The sequence below is a fragment of the Branchiostoma lanceolatum genome, chromosome 16, assembly GCF_035083965.1.
Source record: "Branchiostoma lanceolatum isolate klBraLanc5 chromosome 16, klBraLanc5.hap2, whole genome shotgun sequence".
NCBI classification, from domain to species: domain Eukaryota; kingdom Metazoa; phylum Chordata; class Leptocardii; order Amphioxiformes; family Branchiostomatidae; genus Branchiostoma; species Branchiostoma lanceolatum.
Window position 1 is genome coordinate 7,728,554 of NC_089737.1, and position 18,827 is coordinate 7,747,380.

The window sequence follows — 18,827 nt, forward strand, 5'->3', positions numbered from 1 at the left end:
CATCCGGCATGGATGTCGGTGGGAGGGGCAGAGACTGACGTTGGAAATATGGCTATCTAACAAAACAAAATCAACACAATAAACACAAGAAAACTTGAAACCCTATCTAAAATATCAACTGACAAGAGTGCAGACCTGTAAGGGCTACTCTGGAGGAGGATTGTGATGGAGTTCTATCCTCACTGCAGAGAACTCCCCATGACAGCAGCCATCTTGTTTGGTGACGTATGGCTTTATAACTTTTCACCCATTTTCAGGGAAGAATCTAGCCACACAAACGCGGCAAAATCGTTGTATTTACTATTATCAAACAGATTCAAGAAATGAAACACGTTATATTATGTATTTGCTTCCTGTTCCCGTCTACTGTGAATGTTACAACGTTCCTTATATTTCGCTATCTACTCGTACAGTATTTCATTTCATGATGTTACATATGTTTTAGTTCGTTCCATTTCGTTCCATTTCGTTCCATTCGTTCCATTTCGTTCCATTTCGTTCCATTTCGTTCCGTTTCGTTCCGTTTCGTTTCGTTCCGTTTCGTTCCATTTCGTTCCATTTCGTTCCATTTCGCACTTTCGGGGGACCCGAACAAACTGTGTGGGGAAAATGATTATCTGAACTTTCTATACAAAAATAGAGTCAGAAATGCAATGTTACTTGATCGGTTCAATGCATGTTGTGGTTTATTTCTCAAGCTGCTACGTAATGGCAAATGTACATACAGCTTAGTATGATATTCAGCCATCTATATTTGCAATATTCTTATTTATGTCATGCCTGGGCCTGATACGGGTGTTCCGGACCGTGTGATAACTATCCGGATCACATAGGGTTCGGGAGTGTTATCACACAGGCTTCCATAGAATATTTCGAACGCATTTCGAGCGCGCCGGTTGCGCGGCCGTCGCAAATTCGAATACCGGATTCGGAGATTGGAATCAATGTTGCTACAGTTTCTTGTTCGAGGACACAAAACTCCCTCAACTTCTGGCGCATTCCGCATTGAGATATGTGTTTTCTCGAGTGGGTATGACCAAGGTATGACATAAATGAAATACAACACGTTGTATTCCGCATCACCCTCGGTCCCCGCCCTCTCGCTACGGCCGTCGGGCGATCCGACCCGCGGTCGGCCGGGCTGGTACCTCGGGCGATACGGAATACCCCGTGTTGTATTCTATATGTACAGTGTCACTTCATTTTTCTTCAAACACAGAGGTCCAAAGTTGACCCGTGACTACTCTCCAAGCAAAGGTTAAACTTAAACGTTTTTGATAGGTGCCCGTTTTTTGACAGTCAGTTCCTTCAGCTTTTATTTCGTGGAAGTGGTTGGGGGAGTTGTTTGTCAGAAAGTGGGTACCAATCAGAAGAATGCATCCCGACCAATCAATCGCTTTGAAACTCAGATTCGAATCAGCCATGAACTGACAAATCACTTTCTAAGTTGCCTTAACGACTTAATCTGACAACACAAACTTGCCAGTGAGATGCTGGAAGGTGTCAGCTTTTTAAAGATGTTTTCAGATTTACAATTTTGGCACTTTGGAAGTGATAGAAAGTGCCCGGATTAAAAAAAAAAGTTTCTACTACTTTTCTTTAAATGTTAAATCGCGGTCACTTTCTATCACTTCCAAAGTGCCAAAATTGTCAATCTGAAAACATATTTTAAAAGCTGACACCTTCCAGCATCTCACTGCCGGTTTGTTTTGCCAGATTTAGTCACTAAAGCAGACTAGGAAGCAATTTGTCGGGTCATGGATGATTTGAATCTGAGTTTCAAAGCAATTGATTGGTCAGGGTGGAATGGCAACAATCACTTCCTTCAACAATTACCGAAATGCTTGCAAGTAAAGTCTTTTAGGGGGCTGTCACACTTAGGCATACTGTATATGATTTTATATCAGGTCCGTATGAGTTCTGTATCATTTAGAAAGATGATAGGACATAAGTTGCTTGTAAGGTTTCTGGTACATGGATTGATATGGGATATTCTATTACTACTTAGTAACTGAGGTATCTGCGATACATTTTAAATTTGCTGAATGAAAAAGAAAATACAAATGTACTGAGGATGTACTTTTAATAACCAAGTCAAGATATTCTTATCATCATACACCTATGTTAGATGTGTTATTTTTGCTGTATCTCTGCAAAATAGCAGAATATGGCTTTGATAATATTCCTCAATCCAGACTAAAAATAATCAATACAGCTCTTTTTGAACCTTCTTTCAAGTCACAACTTTATACCACCACCGATTCCACACCAATAAAACTCCTGACAGAAAAAATAACAGAACTTCTGTTCTCATGAAAATACTAGATTCTCTATTTCACCACAAAATACTGTTTTGTATAGATTTATTAGATAGATATCTTACAATATTTGTAATGCTAGAAAATAAGTCTATATTCTGGAAATATTTAACTCAAGGCACTGGATAAATTTGCTTGAATGATTTTGTAACACTACAAGCAGAGATTGGTGCATAAAAGAGAGCAAAACATTAATACCACAACAGCCTTCGGTAAGTCTATATAATTACACCCTCTCCTCCCCTATACAACAAATGTAGTGGTCCAACTCCAGACCATCCCCTATCGGAATCAGGTTTATACCATTCATTTACAGGGAGTGTTGTGTAAATCATCTGATTCCACTAATGGCTCTATCCTTGTGTTGTACAATATTGTTTATTTTTGGGAGAAACCATGGTACCACAGAGCGTAGGGGAGACCAGTGTCTGTTTCTTGTATATTTTTTACATCTTGACTTTTTGCAGCGCATCCACCAAGATGTCAAAGTCTCCTATTGGGAAGAAAAGAATAGAAAAAAATCAAGCACTACAAGTTAGAATACATACTAAATAGCTTATACTGTCAGACTGTATCAAATATACATCTCTAATGTCTTCAATTTGTTTGGGTAGAATATAGAATAAATGGTAAATAGCAAATAAAGAAAACTCGTTATTCATTCTGGTTTGGTCTGCTTACCTAAAAATCATTCATTCATTCATTGAATCATTAATTGATTGATTGATTCATCTGAAGTACAGCCAGTAGGTACCCATCTCAGTTATGAGGCTGTTGTAGTGCCTTTTCATGTGCTTGAGGTACCTACTTGAGTCATGGGACCGCCATTTTATGTCCCTTCTGAAAGACAAATGCAGCTCCAACTAGGATGCCCTTCCCTGGATTCTAACAAAGTTCTCCCATGTAATTACCAACTAATAAGCCCATTCACGGTTCCGACTACGCATGTGCAGTGTCAAAGTGCCGAGACGTAAATAAACCCCGTCTGGGTGCTGTTATGCAAATCTAGACAATGTTGAGACGAGCACTGTATACAAGCCAGGGGCCTTCACCTTTGACACTGCACACGCGTAGTCAGAACCGTGAATGGGCTTATTAGAACCAGGAGCTCAACTGTGAGAATAAATATATGATTTTGTTTCCTTTTTGTAGCCAGGAAGAATGCGAAATCGTGTAAAAATCCATGTGGCATCCTTCCCACCTTTGATGTTGGCCGCCAGGTTGACGATGTGGTCCTTGTTGTCCAGGATCTCCACAGACTGGGTGTAGGGGTTGTAGTGCACCGAGAAGGGCCGCGGGATGGTGTGGGACCAGGCACTGTGGGGAGGGCAGACAGGTCAGTAGTGCCACCTGGCAACTCATTTTGGAACTGCAAGCAGTGGCTTACAGTATACTGTAAATGCATCTAAGTTTGCAGTGGCTTTATGTTCATTGTTTTGGGTGACCTCTTCACCGTGAACTCAAAACCATTTGACTTAAGGTAGTAATATCAGAAATAAAAAATGAAACACATACGAATTTGAACCACACAAACTGCTTTAGTCATGGTACTAGGGATCTTGTTCTCAAAATGTCTATCGTGCACGTCCGTAAGTGATAGAACGCATTCGAAGGACGATTCCCTGAAGGATTATAATCAACGCCTGCTTCTTCTAGGTTCGCGAAATGTTGACGTCGTTTGAATTCGTTCTATTACTAATGGATATCTGCGATGAGCAAAACTTGCCTCCTATGACAAAAGCAGTTTGATTGGTTCAACTATGTTTATTCCCACCGGAGTTTCTCCTTGGCGTCCTGAAAGCTGTCGGCGAGGAAGTAGATGGGCTGGTACTCGGTGATTGGGTACTTCGTCACCGAGATCTTCTCTGGTTCGAAGGGTCGAATATCTGGCTTGTCGGTCAGGCAGTACTGTAAGAACAGAAGGGGAGGGTGGTCAGATTTGTTAAGTTAATCAACAACATGAGGTATAGTTTTTGGCATGTCCGTGTGTGTCTGTGTGTTTCCAGATTTTGTAGTCAGCATACCTTGAGAATCTCTGGAAGGATTACGATGATATTTGGTACACGCAGGTGTTGATAGGTCTTGGGAAGACGAAGGTCAAGGTCAATTTTGGAGCCCCCTGGGTTTGTGACATTGGTACTGCAGCAGAAATTCCAGTTTTTGTATCTTTTGTCCTGGACGTGTTATGGTCTTGATTTTTTGGTTATAGATAGATTAAGAGACAAAATTGGTACACAAGTGACCACCTCTGCATAAGGACCACCTGGCCAATCTGACCACTTTTGGTGGTCCCTTAGATAATTTTTCCCATTGATCCAAGATAACATTTAAGAATTTCATCTATAGTGACCACCCGTGTACTGTGTCCATTTTCTTCAAGTCCTCTGAGTAGTCACAATAGATAGGTTTGAATGTATGATTCATTAAACCTTCCCAAGATATGTCCCTGAACAGCCTTCGTAACCCCTGCTTCTCCACACTGACTCACTGAGTAGAGTTTGTCTCAATCATGATGTTTCTGTATCAGATTCTGTATCTGTATAGCTGTTATAACTGTTTTTCGGTGTAACACACCAGATTAACTTGGCGCGGCAGCAGCTAGAATAGACTTATGGAGAAGAGATCCTGTTCCAGTCCTACATGTATTCAAGTAACACATACCGGGTAACCTTGCAATGGCCCCAGTGTTCTCGCCAGAATTTTTTCACAGCATAGGGGTCAGGTACAGAAGGCCAACTTTACGCGGCGCAAGCTACGAAGAAATTACCACAGAGTAGGAAAATTTTTGAATTCATAACCCAATGAGACACTATTTCCTGCATTTTGAGGGATAAATTTTGTGAAGAAAAGTTTTTCCTCTGTTACAGCCTCATTCTAAAGCCAAATATGAACTTTTTATAAGATTTATGAAGGGTCACAAGGTTCTTTCCAGAAAGAAACACCCCTATGCTGGTTGAAACACAGCATAGGGGTCCAGACCACAGCATAGGGGGTCCAAATCACAGCATAGGGGGCCCCTATGCTGAAAAGGCCTGGCGAGAACACTGGGCCCTTAGGTCCTATTATGCGGTAACAATCCAGTAATCAAAAACAAAACAAAGTATTTTGTTTCCCCCACCTGTAGCTCCCCGAAGGACGACAGCAGACCAGCGCCGTACGCTTTCACCTCCCCGTCCTGACGACACAGCCCGAACTCCACCGTGAACCAGTACAGCGTCGCCAGCTTCATCACGAAATCGTCCGGCGCTCCGAGAGAGGCCAACCCGATCTCCTGCGACAAGTCACGGATTTTGTTAGCATTATGTAACTAATTAACTGCTCTAAAACACACAACAGTAGTTTTGTACAGTACGCTTAAGAATATAAGTTTGATTCACTAACATTGGGATGTGAACGGGGCTGTCTCGAGCTTGAATCTTTTCTCCGTCCAATCATTGCTTGGGAGCCGATTTTTTAAATTTTCATTGTTGAAATTGTCATTCAAGTTTAAAAAAATACATTTTTATCAGTTTTATCTCATGAAATTGATATTTTTGTGACGCAAGCTAAGGGGTTGAACTTTTTTCCGTCCCAACAAACAAATTTCTGTCTAGGGACAGAAGGACGGGTCCTGGAGACATTCCTGAATGTGACCCTTACTGAGACTTATCGTGTTGTTTGATTCTTTAAGGTGCTAGAGATGTGGCTTTCCAAAAACGTGTATGCGATCTCCGCTTTTTATGTTCCATCCATGCAAGAGGATATCTCTAACCTAGTCTCTCATTTCATCCTTTGTGAGAAATTTGTGTATGGTGCGTTTCCCAAGTGCACAGCATCAGATCCTAGATGTACTATTTCACAGTAGAAGGGAAAAGTGAGGTTTTCATGTATTTTTCAGTTTGTCAGATTAGAACAATTCTGAAGTAAAACAGAATTACAATACACAATCATGTACTTGCAGTGCTGTAAGTTTGCTCTAAGAGATCACAGCGAAAAAAACCCCACTGCAAATATTTCAAGTTTTAACGTATTACCTGTGAGAATTGGGCGAAGCTGGGATCAGCGAACAGGGGTGCGTGTCCGAGTAACTCGTGACAGACGTCGGGTTCTGGCGTGTACATAGGCTTGGAGTAGTGGCGAATGTACTGCGTGGAGTGGAACACGCGGAACGCCAGTCCCGCCAGGAAGTCTCGCGAGGACAGCAGGCCGGCGACGGGTCGTAGGGTGAAGCCCGTGCAATCTGTAGGAATCGAGATACGAAACATTATACTGCACATCTCACTGTAACGATATTGAGTTTAAGTACAATGCATGGAAGGTTTGTACTGGATGGAGTACTGGATGGAGTAAAATACATGGAAAGCTAGTTACACATATGACGATAGGAGACCAGCTATGTAATGTTGTGTGAAACCTGATTGTGCAATTTGTTAGGGAGAAGTTTGGACATATCAGGCTGAGCTCGTTCTCATTTAAATGTACACATTTTGTAACTTTCGTCACCGTTTGATGTAAGACGTGTCTGACATTAAGATATGCCACATATAAGATGCCAAACTGTATTTTCTAAAAGCCAGAAAAGTTTTAAGTCGTCATAAAAACGACAGTTTGGCACCTTATATGTGACAAATTTTAATGTCAGAAACGTCTTACTTCAAACGGTAACAGAAGTTACAAAATGTGTACATTTGAATGAGAACGAGCGATCATGACAATAGCCTGTAGTAGCGATACACCAATGGCAATCCTAATGGGGAATGGGTGGGAGTATGTTAAAGACAGAAAGTCATCTTCTATGATGTTATCACTTTGAGTAATGTCAAAAAGCAGGCCTGGGTTTCTACATTTTACTTGCACTAAACATAATAGAAAACTGACCTTTGAGAAAGTTGGAGACATCTTCCAGCTGTGGGATGTTGTCCTCCCTGTTGAGGAAATATATTATGCGTTAAGCATCTATTTGATACAGTGTATAACTACATTCTTATTCAACCTATTTAGTTTGCATGTTGGCCTAGAGCAACTTCAGTAATCATTCCCATCAGTATACTTATTGTGGTTGTTCGTAAGGTACATCACTGTGTAAGGATAACTATGATTGGCCAATTCCTTAGATCAATCAGGCAGCCTTATGGTGATCATTGATTGGCTGATTCCTAACCAATTAGGCAGCCCTATGCTCCATGGTGAACAGTAATTGGCTTATTCCTAACCAATTGATCAGCTCTAACCCATGGTGAATAATGATTGGCTGATTCCTAACCAACCAACCAACCAACCAACCAACCAACCAACCAACCAACCAACCAACCAACCAACCAACCAACCAATCAGTCAGTCCTATCCCATGGTAAACAATAACTGGATTATTCCTAACCAATTAGGCAGACCTAACCCATGGTGATGTGTGATTAGCTGGCTCCCAACCAATCAGGTTGCCTAACCCCATGTCAGCTCATAGTTCTCCTGACTGACCTGAATCCACAGTTCTCCATCAGTAGAGGGAAGACATAGTTGTGTTCACGGCAGGCGTGAGTTGGGAAGAGCTTCCTTAACTCTGTAAAGATCTTGCGCCTGAAAAACAACATAAGAAAAACCAACTTAGCAGTCTTGATAAACCGTCTTTCTTTGACATGTTTTTTTACATTTTAAACTCTCAAATGGAGTGAGCACATTTCAAACTCACATTTTATTGTTTTGTCTTGTTTAGCAATAGAATCACATTAAAATCACTTTGGAGATAAAAATCTCAAAGTCAAATTTGGTCAGCGTCTGACTTCTGTTTTCCTTTAAAATCATTACCAATGGCCAGTGATTGGTTTAGCTTTTAAGGAAATTCTGTTACATGAGTATTTGACTTCAGCTTTTCCGAAAATTGAACATGGCTTCGAAACTAAATAATTGCGATGAGAATGTCTGGAGCGTAGTATCTAGAATTAGAAACTCTCTCGCTTTTGTATCTCACCATGTGTTGATCTCTTGTTCAGTGTACTCCACTCTTGGAATAGGCTGGCCACTGTATGATGGACAAAAAGTACATTGTGTGAAGACCAATTTGACACGTTTGCCTGAGCAAAATATTATACAAATCCCACGAAATATCAAATAAAAATAAGCGTTACGGAATTGAAAGTCCTGGCTTGTACAAAAACATGGAATGGCAGTATGATATTCAAAGCTGAAATGTTTTTGGTGTTAATGTCATATGTCTTGGACAAAACGTTTTAGCTTATGAGTGGTATGTGGGGATGTTCCTTGGGCCACACAGCTGGCTATGCAAGCACTACAAGTCCACTTGTATTGATGACTGTTCCACTACTTACAATACTGTAAATGCAGAAATGTTCGCGGTGGTTTTATGTTCGTGGTTTTCGCGGCGACCGTTTAACCGCAAACTTAAAAACCACCCCAAACATTTGTGTCCACTATGGTAGCAGTATGTGTATTTTTGCCTCAGTGCAAAATAGAAACCATGCAAACTTGAATGCATTTACAGTACTCTTTCCTATGTGTTGAGTGTAGAATGAACAATTTAGAAAAAAGTCTTTGACACTAGGTATGACTTGACTGGGAATAGAACCAGCAACCTACTGCATGCAAAGCAAGCACTTAACCCTTTAAACCACTATTGGATAAAATATGATAGGAACTCTTCATTACACTCACTGTTTGTAGTTGAAAGCGATGTCGGCAAACTCCTTTCGGCGAGCTCTGTAGACAGCATCAGTGAAACCCTAAAGAAAACAACAAAGGAGAGAAATTTCACTTTCACAATTCAATATTGATGGTTGACTGTGTTGTTTGGCAAATAATCATAGAACATATTATGTCACATCAGGTTGCTCTGGAAGGTTATATTCTTAACTCAAGAATTTCAATATTTGTGACTGTCTTGACAAATGCAATTTCTTTGTACAATTAAGAGCATGAACAAGTCTTTTTTTCAACAAAGCTATAGTTTCAACTCAACTCTCAATTTCAAATGTCAGTTGATACTTACTACTAAGCCAAATATGTCGGTAAAACTGACTATCAACAAAGAGACCCTCATTATACTGTTACTGTACTATAACTGGCACTTCCTTGACAGGTCTACAAATTTCAGTAGTTTTAACCTTCCCCCTGCAGCCTATTCCTATATAATCAATGCAAATTTGGTGCCAAATTGCTACCTAAGCCGGTTGAAGGTTAACTGTAATAACATTTGTAAAATTAGTTTCATCTGGTTACTAGTTCGTATTTCACCACCAAAATTTGAAATGTCAAGTTTAATTTTTGGTCATGAAATAAGATTGTTGTAATTAAGTATTAAGTAGAAGAGTAATCTGACCGATGACACACACTATGTACTTACAGGATGGTCAGAATCCAAGTCCGATCCATAGCTCAGAATCTGGTTGGCGAATCTGTCCAGATCGGCAATCTTTCGCGGGAACCACGGAACTGGAACAACAATGGACACGAAATTTGATACTCATGACTCGTGCGAAAAAATCAATCAAACGACTAAGCTAGAAAAATATCCCACCATTCTTTTATTCCAACCTGTAAAGGAATATTGCAGTTGACTTTGAAAGTTAACAAGAAACAAATCTAGTAAACGCGGAATGTTTTCTACAAGCAAAGCTACATGAATATAAAGTGACTGATAGTGTAAGTGTTAAAACCATTCCCTCTGGTATCCGTCCTATTTAACCTCCAGTTCACACCTCTGATCGCTTCTCTTGCCGAATAGTTGGGGACCCTTTCATCCAAAAATGAATTTCATTTGCATATTCACCTAAAATATACCTCGGTAGGTGAGAGCTCTGATTGGCTCTGAGTCCCATGGTCCTCGTAACGGTTTGAACAAGCATTCCAAAGTTTGTTCCCTGTTGCACTGTTACTGAGAAATAATTGATCCCTGAAATAATGCAGGGTGTAAGGTCACCAACTGTTTCAATGGGTACAGACTACTGTAAATGCATATAAGTTCTTGTGGTTTTAATTTTGCAGTAAGGAGAAAATGGAGTATTTGTGGTGGCTTTCAGTTCGCGTTTGAAACAATAGTAATGCCACAGAAACAGCGGCAAAGAATTTCACGGTGGTTTTAAGTTCGTGGCGAAGAGCTTACCACCAAAACCGCGAACATAAAACCATCGTGAACATTTCTGCATTTACAGTATTCTACAGTGAAACAATCAGACTCTCAGAGACTGAAGTGAATTGGCCAAGCTACGATAGATACAAGGCTACGTAATTTAGTCTAATTACTTCTAACCATTACATTACACCACCAATCACCGAAGTTCAAGATCACTTGGGTTTACGTACCCGTGTCGTCGTGATCTGTAATCCCCCGAACATCGTGTTATCCCAACGGCAACAAATCAGACCACACAAAACAAAACAAACACAATCAGAAGACAGGACAAGTTAGAAACTTTAAGGTATTGTTGAACTCTCACAAATAAACAAGGACTTTCTACTGTGTGTATAGTTACGTTACATTCACTTGGTCTTTTAGCTTGCTGGTTTGAGTTTCAGCTTTCATCTTTCCATCATTTTTTGCAATAGTGAAATTTTTTGTGACAGTCTCATCTTAATAGATATTCTGGTTAAAACTCAATCTACAACTTTAGGTTAGATCTCCTCACTAAATATTCACAACATTACCTAATGCTCCCTTCCCTTGCAATTTAGTTAAGTCTAAATTCTATCAGTCAATTAGTACTCTAATCTTAAACATGTAGTAGACATACAAGATGTGCTGACACATATTGATAATTGATGAAATCTCCAAGTAGATGTTTGGGTGGAAGATTGAAACTTTTTCTGACCACCCATCTATTCTGGCAGTCCGGAACCCCACTGTCAGAAAATCTGGCCTGTAATCAGCAAATGTCAAAATTTGCACTCCAACATCTGCTTGGAGATAAAGTCAACAAGGCATCTAGCTATCTTACACTGCCTTTCTGAGCGACTAAACATTTGACAATTCACTTAATTGCATAGACAAAGAAGGAATCAGTTTATATTTTGCATGTTTTGTTGTCTTTTAAATCATATTTATACTTTATGCATCATATTCCAACTATAAAAAAAATCAAAGGGCACACAAATCCAAGTTTGGTTGCTTATGATCAACAATCGCCGTCTAATGGAAAGGAGACCTTCCTGCAAGCAACATAATATTGCTTAAACACCTTATATTTCTGAGTGTTCTTTACCTGAGTTCTCAGTGGTGGTGTCTCGGCTGTGGACCTGTACGGAGGCCGCACTTGACCTCAGGGCCTCCAGCGCTGATTTCACGCCGGGCGCCTCCGGGTCGAACCTCACGAAGAACTCGTACTGGTCACGGTTCCGCTTGGACGGGCGCGACTCGATATGGGTCAGGTTGATCTTATGGGACTGAAGATTCAAGAAACAGGCAAATTCATTTTTATATGTTAGGGTAGATCTTGAATGTGATCTCGGAGAATCAACAATTTTGCCATTAGAGATCCCAATTAGAGTTTGTGAATTTTGAGACATTTTGCTTAAAAGACAGAACTTTTCAACTTCGATTTATGCCACTTTAGATCAATGGATTGAAATGAAACTCAATTATGAATGGGAGACCCTAACACATTTATAGCATTCTGATTGGTCAGTCTCTATTGACAGAGATTCAAATTGCAATTCTGACAGACTGCTATCTCGATCTTGACATATATACTGCAATGTACCATTGAATTGTTCCACCAGGTTGGCAACCTCCTTTACCATTTAATTTTCTGGTACATATATTTTGCAAATCCACAACTTTAGAAACTGTTTGTTTGACTGACTGGTTTTACTTTGCACTGCAGCTAGGTGTCTCTGCTGCACTGCAACTTGAATAAGGTCTTAAATGTGACTGAGTTTGTATCCCCTCATCATCATGGTTTATAGATAAAAGAGTAAACCTCGAACAGCCCGAGTGCCTTGGTTCTACTTCTCACTGCAGCTAGGTGTCACTGCTGCTAACTGTAGCCCCATACGGTCCCAAATGTGACTGAGTTTGTATCCCCCCTCATTTATGGTTCATAGATAAATAGTAAACATACCTCGAACAGCCTGAGTGCCTTGGTTATACCTCTCACTGCAGTTAGGTGTCACTGCTGCTAACTGTAGCCCCATGTATACGGTCCCAAATGTGACTGAGTTTGTATCCCCCCTCATTTATGGTTCATAGATAAATAGTAAACATACCTCGAACAGCCTGAGTGCCTTGGCCAAGGCTCCAACTTCCTCGTTCACAGAGAAAATCACCTCCATGGTCCCCGCTATGTCTTCTCCTTCCTTCAGGTAAGAACCAGTGGTCTGCCCCTAGGAACCGCAACAGACAACAGAGAGATTAGACAACTAGGGGTTACAGGTTCGATTCCCGTCACTTGTTATAATTGTTGGATTGAGTCAGATAATGAGTTCAAGACAAGAAATTATGTCGTTTCAAAAACCGTCACCCCTGTTGAGTAAAATGGAACAGACTGGTCACTTTTGATGATGAAAGTATCCGGGCGAGTGACATCAAAGAAAAGTATGAATAAAAGGTCCTTAAAACACTTAAAATGTACTCAACACACTGAAGACTAAAACTGTCACTTTAACTTCACAAAGAGGTAACTGGTTGCAAATTCATAAAATCTAAATGGAACTACATGATTGTACATTATGTCTTATTGTAACTTCAACTTAGCCAATGAATCACTTACATTTGTTGGAAATTTGGTTGGAAAAAAATCTGCTTATTGACTAGAATGGCTGTTTAACCTTTGACATTTGGAAGTGTTAGTTCAGACCCCTAAAGCTTGTAACTTGCCTTGTGGCAGCTGAAGTGTTCTTGCTGTTTCAATAGCTGGGTATATTCTTACACGCAGGAGTTGCTAACCTTTTCCCTTTAACATGCTCAAGGCGCCTTGAACACAGCGCCCCATTTTTTGTCCCTTCCCAAAGACATATGCAGCCCCAACCTAGATGTCCTGACCCAGGATTGAACCAGTTTAAATAAAATGGTACCAGGAGCTCAACTATGAGGCTGCTACCAGTTGAGCTACATTAGGACATCCCTAGTGATTGGAAGAGTAAACACATACAAAATTATAAATCATTGTCTAACTTTCATATCCTCAAGAGAATACTTATAATATGCTTTTTACCACACAAAAATATTCAAATACTGTAAAACAGAAAATCTACCTTTTCGCTGCAGTAAAGTCAAGTCCAGAAAGAGGAGTCTTAGACTAACTCAAAGTGTTTTAGACAATCTGGTCCCCCGTAGTATCATAATAGACTGTCCCAGTCTTGTGACATTCATATGACTCTTTTGAATGCCACTGAAATCACTCAACTGACACAATCCTCCTAATTAAAGGTTTTGAATGATCAGTATTCATTAATTATGTACCTGGTCCAGTACCATTTATACTGTAATTGTAAAACGTTTCAATATTGCAGGGCTTATTATTAAGTAAAGTCTTAGCAATTTTGGAGTATTATTCTAATATGCTAGAAAGTGTTATGAAAATTGTTGGAACGAACTGGACCACTAGCTATAATTTTCATGTCTACAGTATTTTAATAAGCACACTTGTCTGTCACACTGTCATCACATGACAACTAATAACACATTTCAAAATTAACATTTGAAAACGGCTTTTTCAGTCTACATTTATGCATACAAAATCCAACAAGAATCTTAATTTGGAACGCTAGAAAAAATACTGATTCTGCAAGATTGGAAGCTTTTGAACCTTTAATAATCAAAGACATTTTATCTGACATTTGTTAACTTTGCAACACATGAAACATTTCATTGTAAACTTCTAATCTATAGGGATGCTTAATAAAAATTTGCATGCCTTTTGTAAAAATTCATAATCTAAAAATCAAAGCTAACCTGAGCATTGTGTCCAATTTCTTCAACGGAATTCTTCATATCCTTCAGGTTATCCATATTCTGACACGCAATCCAGTTTATCGTCTGTTATTCCCCGTCTCCCGAGGGTTAGGCGTGCTTGCACACCACCACGTAATGCCTATATACTGTTATATCACTACACAAGACCTTGGTGTAGGGCAACTTATATGGAAAGTGGAAGCTATCTATTACCCAACAGCTATTTCTGTATGCGTAGGGGGGCACATAGGGTTTTGTCAGACATACAACAGCTTACTGTGCACAGTATCATACTATCGGTATCACTACAGCCTTTCAAAGTTTTGGTAGCAAGATACATTCATTTCTAGGGAAGATACAATCTTGTATGCTGTATTAAAGTTAATCTTCCCGCACCAGACGATGCATAAGGCGGTGCCCATCTCCGTTTCGGCAGCCCTGGGCCACACAACTTTGTGCAATCACTACAGCAGGGGGCTAGTCCGCTGTATATGCAAGTACAAATAGTACAAACAATTTAAAATGAAATATGTTGCAGAAATATGTTGAAATATTTTCCAGTGTTTAATGTTGTTCTATTGGGAAATTTTGTCAATGAGGGTTAAACATCTATGTATCTAGAACACAACATGGCACAATGTATCATCAATTAAGCAACTGGATATAGTCTTTTAAGAGTCAGATGTTTCAGATACCATCCACTTTTGACCCTCACACACACCAAATACTGGTCCAGTATTTGGTGTGTGTGAGGGTCAAAATGCTAACTGCAGCCTCTTTAGTCAGTAATGCATGGAAGTGATCTGGTGAAGGTGAACAATATATTATATCAGGCACAACAAAATGCTACATGATTAGCATACTGGATCAGACAGCCATGCTGACTTCCAAATTATAAGTAACTCTGCAGCTTGTAATTTGGGTGAATTTCGTAGATCTAGAGGTTGGAGGTTTGATTCTCGGACTCAACTGATAGGTACTGGTATGGGTTGCTTACTGTCCCTCGAATGGGACATAAAACCAAAGATTCTGTGCCTTGAGCATGTGCAAAACCTATAACCGATAGGAGTCTAGGTCCTCCCCAGAAAAAGTAGTCTGATGAAAAATAAGTAGTCTAAAAGTTTTACATCCAAAAGAAAACTGACAGAACTAGTCTGATAACTCTTTTCAGCAGAGGCTGGTTGTTTTGCATTTCTATAATATTTTTCATCTAACCATCAAATCACCTTTTACAAACTGGCATACTTCATCCAACTTCTTATGTTAATGAGGAAAAAAGTAGTCTGAAAGTTTTACACTCAGATGAAAGTGTAAAAAACTACTTTGACAACTCTTTTGAGCAGTTGGCTGATTTACAAATTATAGCTCTATTTTCATCTAAAGCTCAAATCACCTTCCTTACCCCTAATGCCAATGACAAAGAATAAGTTTAAAAGTTTTACATCCAAATAGAATTGATAAAACTACATGTAGTTTTGTTCCAACAAGTTGTAACGACTTTGAAACAGATCAATGGTATTGGTATTACATCTATTAAACTTTTCACGGTATGTTAATTGCGACACACTTATGTCGTACATCTTATACAACTTATGTCGTACATCCAAAAGAAACTGAGAAAAACTGGTCAGACAACTGTTGTCTAGTAGTTGTCTGATTTAGTCTATTGTTCTATTTTCATGTAACCCTTTCACCTTTTACTAATTGTCAAACTTAAAATTGGTTCAAGCTGGGAAATGACAATGCGAATAAAGTAAAGATTAACCATGTACACAGAAGGAACTAGCTACTGTAAAGATAGTTTGACCTAGAGTATAAACAACATTTCATGTATGATAAGGAGCAAGTTTTCTGTAAGACAAAGAACAAATATTTGCAATTTTCCTTCAGGCTAAAAGACTGCTTATCACATAAAGTCTTAACCACCTGCTGGTGAAAATCTTAAAGATTTAAGTCTAATCTGAGTGCTGTAATCCAATGAGCCGGAAAGAAACACAAGAAGAAGGGATCATCCTTTATTGTTGTTTGTTCAAGTGATTGTCTCCTGGGAATGGAAAGAAATTGACACCAGATTTTGGTTTAGATAAAGAATTAGGAAAGGAAAACAACAACAGATTAGAAAGAAACACAATTGATAGATTAGAAAGAAAGACAAGAAATGAAATAGAGCAACCTCATAAACATTACAGACAACTATTTGATAAAAGATGCCATTTCTACAATCAAAAGAAAAGAATCTTCAAAGCCTTTATGTCCCTTAAAGGAGGTTACAAGTAATGTTTTCTTATGGGTACCATATGGGAGATTTCTCTGCATGTATTTTTGTTTAGCTGATATCTTGTGTAGAATTTACTCTCCAAGCAGAGGTAATATCCGGGAGATTTTCAACATATTTTCGCTGTATTTTATATGTTTTTCTACTTTTCCGTTTTATGTTGGGTCTCCCTCCTCTTCATAAGAGAACGGAAAAGTAGAAAGACATAGAATACCGCAAAAATACCGCGAAAATACCCCGGATCTTAACTCTGCTTGTAGAGAATGTAGAATTGGCCAAAACTTAATAAAACACCCTAGAGAGGATTTTGAATTGTAAAGTGAGATGATTTTCTACTGGGAAGCTTGTCTAACTATAAGAAAGTTGATATCAAAGTTTATTATGTAGTATGGACTAGCAATGCAAAAAATTATATTCTGTTGGCAAAGTGAACAAATTGATAAAGGTTTGTGAAAAACAAAATCTTTAAGCCAGGCCAAGAATTTAAATTGTCTTCTCGAATTTAAATGCTGCCCTCCCCCCTCATATATTTACCAAAAAAACAAGTAGCTTTAAAAATCAGGTTGTAACATAAAAAGACACACAAATATTTTGCAATCTCCAAACTGAAATTCTACAGTTCCTACGAGACCGATTATGCTACTCTATTTTGCCATAACATGATATTTTGTTATGTCCAGTAGAAAGTCACAAACTGACCAAAAATACACATGATATGCATATGGGTAAATTAATACGTTCTGGAAGTCACAAACTAGTCTCAGTTGCAACTGACACTATGAAATCATTCCTTAAGCTTCAGTCAACAGAAATACAACCTTAAGAACCCTTGTAACTGATCTAAGGACACCTTAAGACACACAAACATGTCTTGAAGTACTCTCTACAAGTCTCAAATAGTTCGCTTTACACTGCAAATATCCAAGTCTTCATATTTACGTACCACACTTTACGTGACACTTAATCGGTATTAATGTCTCAATAATTCATTTTTCGTGCACACAAATTCCACAATAGTTGCTTAAGAGCTAGCACGACCTGATCTTAAGGGAATTAAGGTCAAGAAACGACTTACTTCGTCTCCATTGTCGAGCTTAGCCCGTTTCTCCGGCCAGTGTCCTGCGTCCATCTTGAATTTGTTGTCCTTGACGTGTATCAGTCATGTGACGTTACGGTCCACTTAAATTACAAAAATCATGTGATCGCGGCGTCGTTTTACATTCTACAAACAGTTTTAAAGAATAAAATCTTAAAACAAGCGATTTGTGATCTTAAACTTTTGAGAATGTCAAGAAATAAAGTGTACTTAGTATAATATAAAACAGCTGGGGTTCATTTACGTGTTTGGGGGTCAAAAGGGGGCGTTTCCCCCATTGGCCAATGAGAAGGGAGGGGTTTTAAACATGACCTTGTAGTCTTGTGTGGGCAGCATCAAATATCAACGCGGTTCTGGCGAAGATTTTGCAAATAAATTTTGTCCAAAATTTATCAAGAGTTTACATTTTAGACTGACTTGGATTGTATTGACCTGGTTGCTCAATGAACTGTTACATGTAGGAGTTCAGAATATTTGTTTCAAAATAGATTTAACTTTCCGGATTAAAGTTTTTAGACAAAAAAGCTGTAATGTTTTAAGGGGAAAATCTTTTCAAACCATCTTGATGGGAAATAATTTGTAGTTATGTGATGAAATATCATTCCAGTATCATCCCGGATACAGATACTTGACACAATGATTGATATTAAGGGGCAGGTCTGCCAAACAAAGAACAAGGCTTGGACATTCTTTGCATTGTTCACAAGAGTTCCCCCAGGCCGAAACAAATAAGTTTCTTTGTTTTCCAATTTTGTACAAAAAAAATGGATTGGGTATGAATTATAAACTTTTCATGCATTGATAAATGATGAGAAAAAGAACAACTTGCAAGACAACTTTGACTCTTGGGCATCATATGCTGAATGGTACATTCAATCTTTCTAGTAGCTTGGCATGGTATCCATGCCTATTATAGTAGCAGTCTGTTTCATTCTTTCTGTATACAGTCAAAACTGCTGAAGAAGACTAAGAAAATATGGTCTATGTGAAATGGTGGTCACTATATAACAGAACTCTTAGTCTTGTGTCAGTTGGAAAAATTATGAAAATGACCACCAAAAAGTGGTCACATTGGCCAGGTGATCCTTATGCATAGACATGACTGTATCTGGATATACAGTACTGTAAATGCAGAAATGTTTGCTGGGATTTAATTTCGCGGTAGGAAGAAAATGCAGTGTTCGTGGTGGTTTTGAGTTTGCATTTGAAACAATAGTAGCGCTACAGTCACACAATGGAACGGCTTTTCGCAGTTGTTTT

General features: G+C 39.0%; 1 protein-coding gene across 6 annotated transcripts; it reads right to left on the bottom strand.

Annotated features, from left to right (window-relative positions):
* Positions 1 to 668: 668 nt before the first annotated feature.
* Positions 669 to 17,758, bottom strand: LOC136421690 (phenylalanine-4-hydroxylase-like). Of its 6 annotated transcripts, none has more exons than XM_066409170.1 (14): positions 17,547 to 17,758; positions 12,510 to 12,626; positions 11,507 to 11,687; positions 10,611 to 10,625; positions 9,652 to 9,740; positions 8,964 to 9,031; positions 8,263 to 8,313; positions 7,773 to 7,871; positions 7,176 to 7,222; positions 6,332 to 6,537; positions 5,437 to 5,589; positions 4,093 to 4,226; positions 3,520 to 3,635; positions 669 to 2,811 (listed from the first exon to the last, which is right to left on the bottom strand). In XM_066409170.1, the coding sequence occupies exons 1-14, from the start codon at positions 17,598 to 17,600 to the stop codon at positions 2,765 to 2,767; spliced, it is 1,377 nt and encodes a 458-aa protein (XP_066265267.1). In that variant the 5' UTR covers positions 17,601 to 17,758; the 3' UTR covers positions 669 to 2,764. The 6 variants fall into 6 exon arrangements, with proteins under 6 accessions (XP_066265267.1, XP_066265268.1, XP_066265265.1 ...); XM_066409171.1 differs by lacking the exon at positions 17,547 to 17,758 and adding an exon at positions 14,197 to 14,331 and having other exon boundaries at positions 12,510 to 12,620; XM_066409168.1 differs by lacking the exon at positions 17,547 to 17,758 and adding an exon at positions 14,197 to 14,331.
* Between the last annotated feature and the right edge of the window lie 1,069 nt (positions 17,759 to 18,827).